The 3738-nt window shown below is 37.2% G+C and overlaps 1 protein-coding gene across 1 annotated transcript; it reads right to left on the bottom strand.

The window, feature by feature from the left end:
• Positions 1 to 2503: 2503 nt before the first annotated feature.
• Positions 2504 to 3421, bottom strand: LOC146049507 (olfactory receptor 5AN6-like). The gene has a single exon (XM_083166048.1). It carries the CDS (start codon positions 3419 to 3421, stop codon positions 2504 to 2506), a length of 918 nt encoding a protein of 305 aa, XP_083022174.1.
• Between the last annotated feature and the right edge of the window lie 317 nt (positions 3422 to 3738).

Genomic DNA, 3738 nt, shown 5'->3' with positions numbered 1-3738 from the left:
CTGTTCTCAAGGATCCCGACCACTACCTATTCTTCAAAGGCACCCAGCGCATTTGTACTTACATTCGTGGGAAGTGCCGGTCCACAAGCTGGATATATATATATATATATATGTGTATGGGGCTCTTGTCCCTGATGAGGTGTTGGAGGACTCGTTGGAGAATTCTGGTAAAAATTCCTCCTCCCCTTTTTCAAGTGCCCTGCTTTTTCATGGGCCCTTACTAAAGGTTTATCGCCATTGGATTTTTCTGATGTTTTAAAGAAATACTAAAGATTCTGGTATTGGTCTTAGACCAGCATACCGCACACTCTTGTGTACCCCTGAAACGCGTCAGATTTTTCCATGCGGTTTCAAAGAATCTAAATCTACAAATGTCTTATTTATGTTTTTTAAATAAATGTTACTGAAAATGTTAAACTGTTCATTTGCCTAATATATATATATATATATATATATATATATATATATATATATATATATGTCCAAAATAGCTTACACAAAGCCAGGGCGTCACTCGGAGATAGTTGTGTAGCAAAGTTTTATTCAGGAACAATCCATCCAACAATTATTTTGAGCGTTACCGCCAGTGTTGCAAGTAAGGGGGTACGGCGTGGTACGGAGTACCTGTAAGAAATATGTCGCAGTACCACTTACCTCCTGACCCACTGTCAATTTTATTTTTATTTTAAGTCTAAATATAATGCATCCGCAGCCCGCCTACCCAGCGTTATGATTGGTGCTGTATGCAGCTACCGGCTACTGCTGATTTAACCTGTCACACTGACAGGCATCAGCGGCGCCGACAGCATGAAGAGCAGGCTCCACAATTGTAAGCACAAGCTGCCCGGCTCTCCCCCAAGCAAGAGCCAACCCACCCCTAGTCATTCCCTGCTTCTCATTCCCTGTCTCCTGATGCCACGCCACTATTGTCATTTAGTCACTCCTCTAGCTTTGTGTGACCACGCCCCCTCATGACACATAGCCACCCCCATTTTTGGTGGAGGCTATCAGTACCACCAAGAAAAAAAATCTACTTGCACCACTGGTTACCGCTCGTCCTCAGGTATATATATATATATGCAATGTATCAATGTATGCAATGTGTCATATTGTATATAGCAGACAGAGTAATGTGTAAACCGATCAGTATATATAAACACGCCTACACATAATAAAAAACATCTGAGCCCAACAGGTATAATTAATGGCATGACTCATTTGTAAAGTATTCATATTAGTGCAGATTATGTGGCAGCCATATCTAGAGGCCCAATACAAATGTTGAAATGGGTACCAAATGTATTGAATAAGCCCTTTTAAGAATATTTGAAACTTTTTAACCTTTGTGTTATTCAGAATAATTTATTGCAATTATTTAATCCAAATGTTTACAAATTGTAGATGGCATTTAATTAAAGATGTAAAAGTTTAAGTACACTTTTAATGCAGATTTCTCTTTTTAAAAATGAGGAAAAAAATAAATAAACCAAATAAATATTCATATTTATTGTATTTTAGAAAAAAAAAAACTAATATTAAAACATGTACATTTTCCATGTTTTAAGCATCCTTAAGAAAGATTATACAGTGAAATGCATTGGTTTAGCACACTATACATTATACAGAAAAAACCTGAAAAAAAAAAACGATGTAACTCTCCCTAATTTCAATGTATTCATTGTAACAGCAAAGGAAACCCGACACTAAGAAAAATACATTTAAAAATTAGTCACATGGAAAGTGTAATAGGGTGAGAATTCCAGTCATGCATTTCTTCTAACCAGAGAAAGAGCTACTTATTGAAAATGGATATCCCCAAACTGCTAAAACTTAATGGGTGACATTTAATGGAATGCGATTTTTAGTCACTTTCAAATTCGCCCATTATCGCACTTTTTAAAATCGATTTTTTTGCTGCGAATTCGCATATTTAATGAGGTGCCTATACCGGGCAAAAAAGCGCGATTAAATGCAATAATGTGCAAACTTTAGTCATGAAGATGTGCGAAATTGAGGAAATGTGCGAATTTGTGTCTATATTGTACTATACATCAAGACCATAGGCGGGATGCTCTATCATCCACCACCCCTCTCTGCTGGTTTCTAAATTCTTATGAATCGCATATGCTCTAACATATGTGATTAATAACACAAAGGACAAAGGACAGCTCTTGTGAAAAGAGCTGTCCTTTGGGATGAGGCGCCATCACTGGACTTCCAGGTCTGAGATCCAGGAGTCCTGCTGTACATGCGCAGAGTGACAGTCTGGCTGCATGGCATGCTGGGAGGGATCCAGGATGGATCCCTCACACAGCGCAGAGTAGAGAAGCCGATAGGCTTCTACATAGTATCACAATCCTTTGCTGACGATTTCCTCAACAGTGCTGCCCCGATGGAAAGGGATTTGAGAATACGAAAACACATTTTTGGTTTTGAGCGTCTCATCCTTAATGAGAAGCATTGGTCATCTATCTTCATTTATTCTGTTTTTTTCTCAGTATTTTTATTTGTGCAACATGGTCTTAAGAAGAGTTTGTTTAACATCCTTATTTCTTAAAGTATATATGAAAGGGTTCAGCATAGGAACGATGACCGTGTACATAAGAGCAAGGAACTTATCATACTCACTGCCCTGTGGGTTTATGTAGACAATGGTGACTGTACTATAGAAGAGACAGACAACAATTATATGGGAGGAACAAGTGGAGAAAGCTTTGTGTTTACCTTCCACGCTCTTAATTTTGCTGATCGTAACAATGATATGTGTGTAGAATCCTAAAATAAGTACGAAAGGAGTAAGGCTGGCAAAAATAGCTGTCACGTTGGTCACTAATCTACTGGTGAAGGGATTAGAACAAGCCAATTTCTGTACAGAGGCCAAATCACAGAAAAAATGGTTTATTTCATTGGGTCCACAGAATGTTAGGTCAACTGTAAAGAATGTGAGAATTAGAGCAATAATACAACTGATGACAAAAGGTGTAACCACCAGAAGAATAACAAATAAAGGGTTCATTATTTGCAAGTACCTTAAAGGATGGTTAATCGCCAGATCTCTGTCAAAAGCCATAACTGCAAGCAAATAACATTCTGTTATCCCAAGGGCACTAAATATGTATAACTGTACAAAGCATCCAACAAAAGAGATCTTCTTGTTACTTACAAACAGATTTGCAAGAAGTCTGGGCACAGTAGAAGACACATATGAAATTTCTAAAGCTGCAAACACACAGATAAAATAATACATTGGACAATGGAGCGATGGTGCAGTCTTAACAAGAACAATAACTGCAAAGTTTCCAGCGACACTAGTAATATACATCAGTAGTAGAGCAATGAGGAGTAAGATTTGGTAATTGTGGAGATCGGAGAATCCATCCAGTATAAATTCCTTGATGAGTGTTGTGTTTAGTTCTTCCATTGTTCATGCTTTGAATAGCGAATAAAATAACATGTAAATTAATTATTTAAAAATATGTGGATACATTTCTGTAAATAACTGTACAAATCATACAAAATTTCTAAATATTTGAAATCATCCAGCATTGCATGGTCTGCTTTTTATATTTTCTGCCACCCTGATACTTATTTCAGTGTTATTTGTTGGTGTAGCTAAGTTTATATACCCTGTACTTGTACATTGTTTGGAACTGTAACTCATTGGGTTCTTATTTTGCCTATTTATGTACTCTGTAATTGGTGGATCCCCTCGGTGCCATAAAAATAAATAAAATAATA

The sequence above is a fragment of the Crinia signifera genome, chromosome 12 (assembly GCF_055691185.1).
Source record: "Crinia signifera chromosome 12, ASM5569118v1, whole genome shotgun sequence".
Lineage (NCBI taxonomy): Eukaryota > Metazoa > Chordata > Amphibia > Anura > Myobatrachidae > Crinia > Crinia signifera.
This window is presented reverse-complemented; position numbering and strand designations above follow the sequence as displayed.

Coding starts and splice junctions, on each gene's coding strand:
- LOC146049507 (XM_083166048.1), bottom strand. CDS start 3,421: ATGGAAGAACTAAACACAACACTCATCAAGGAATTTATACTGGATGGA.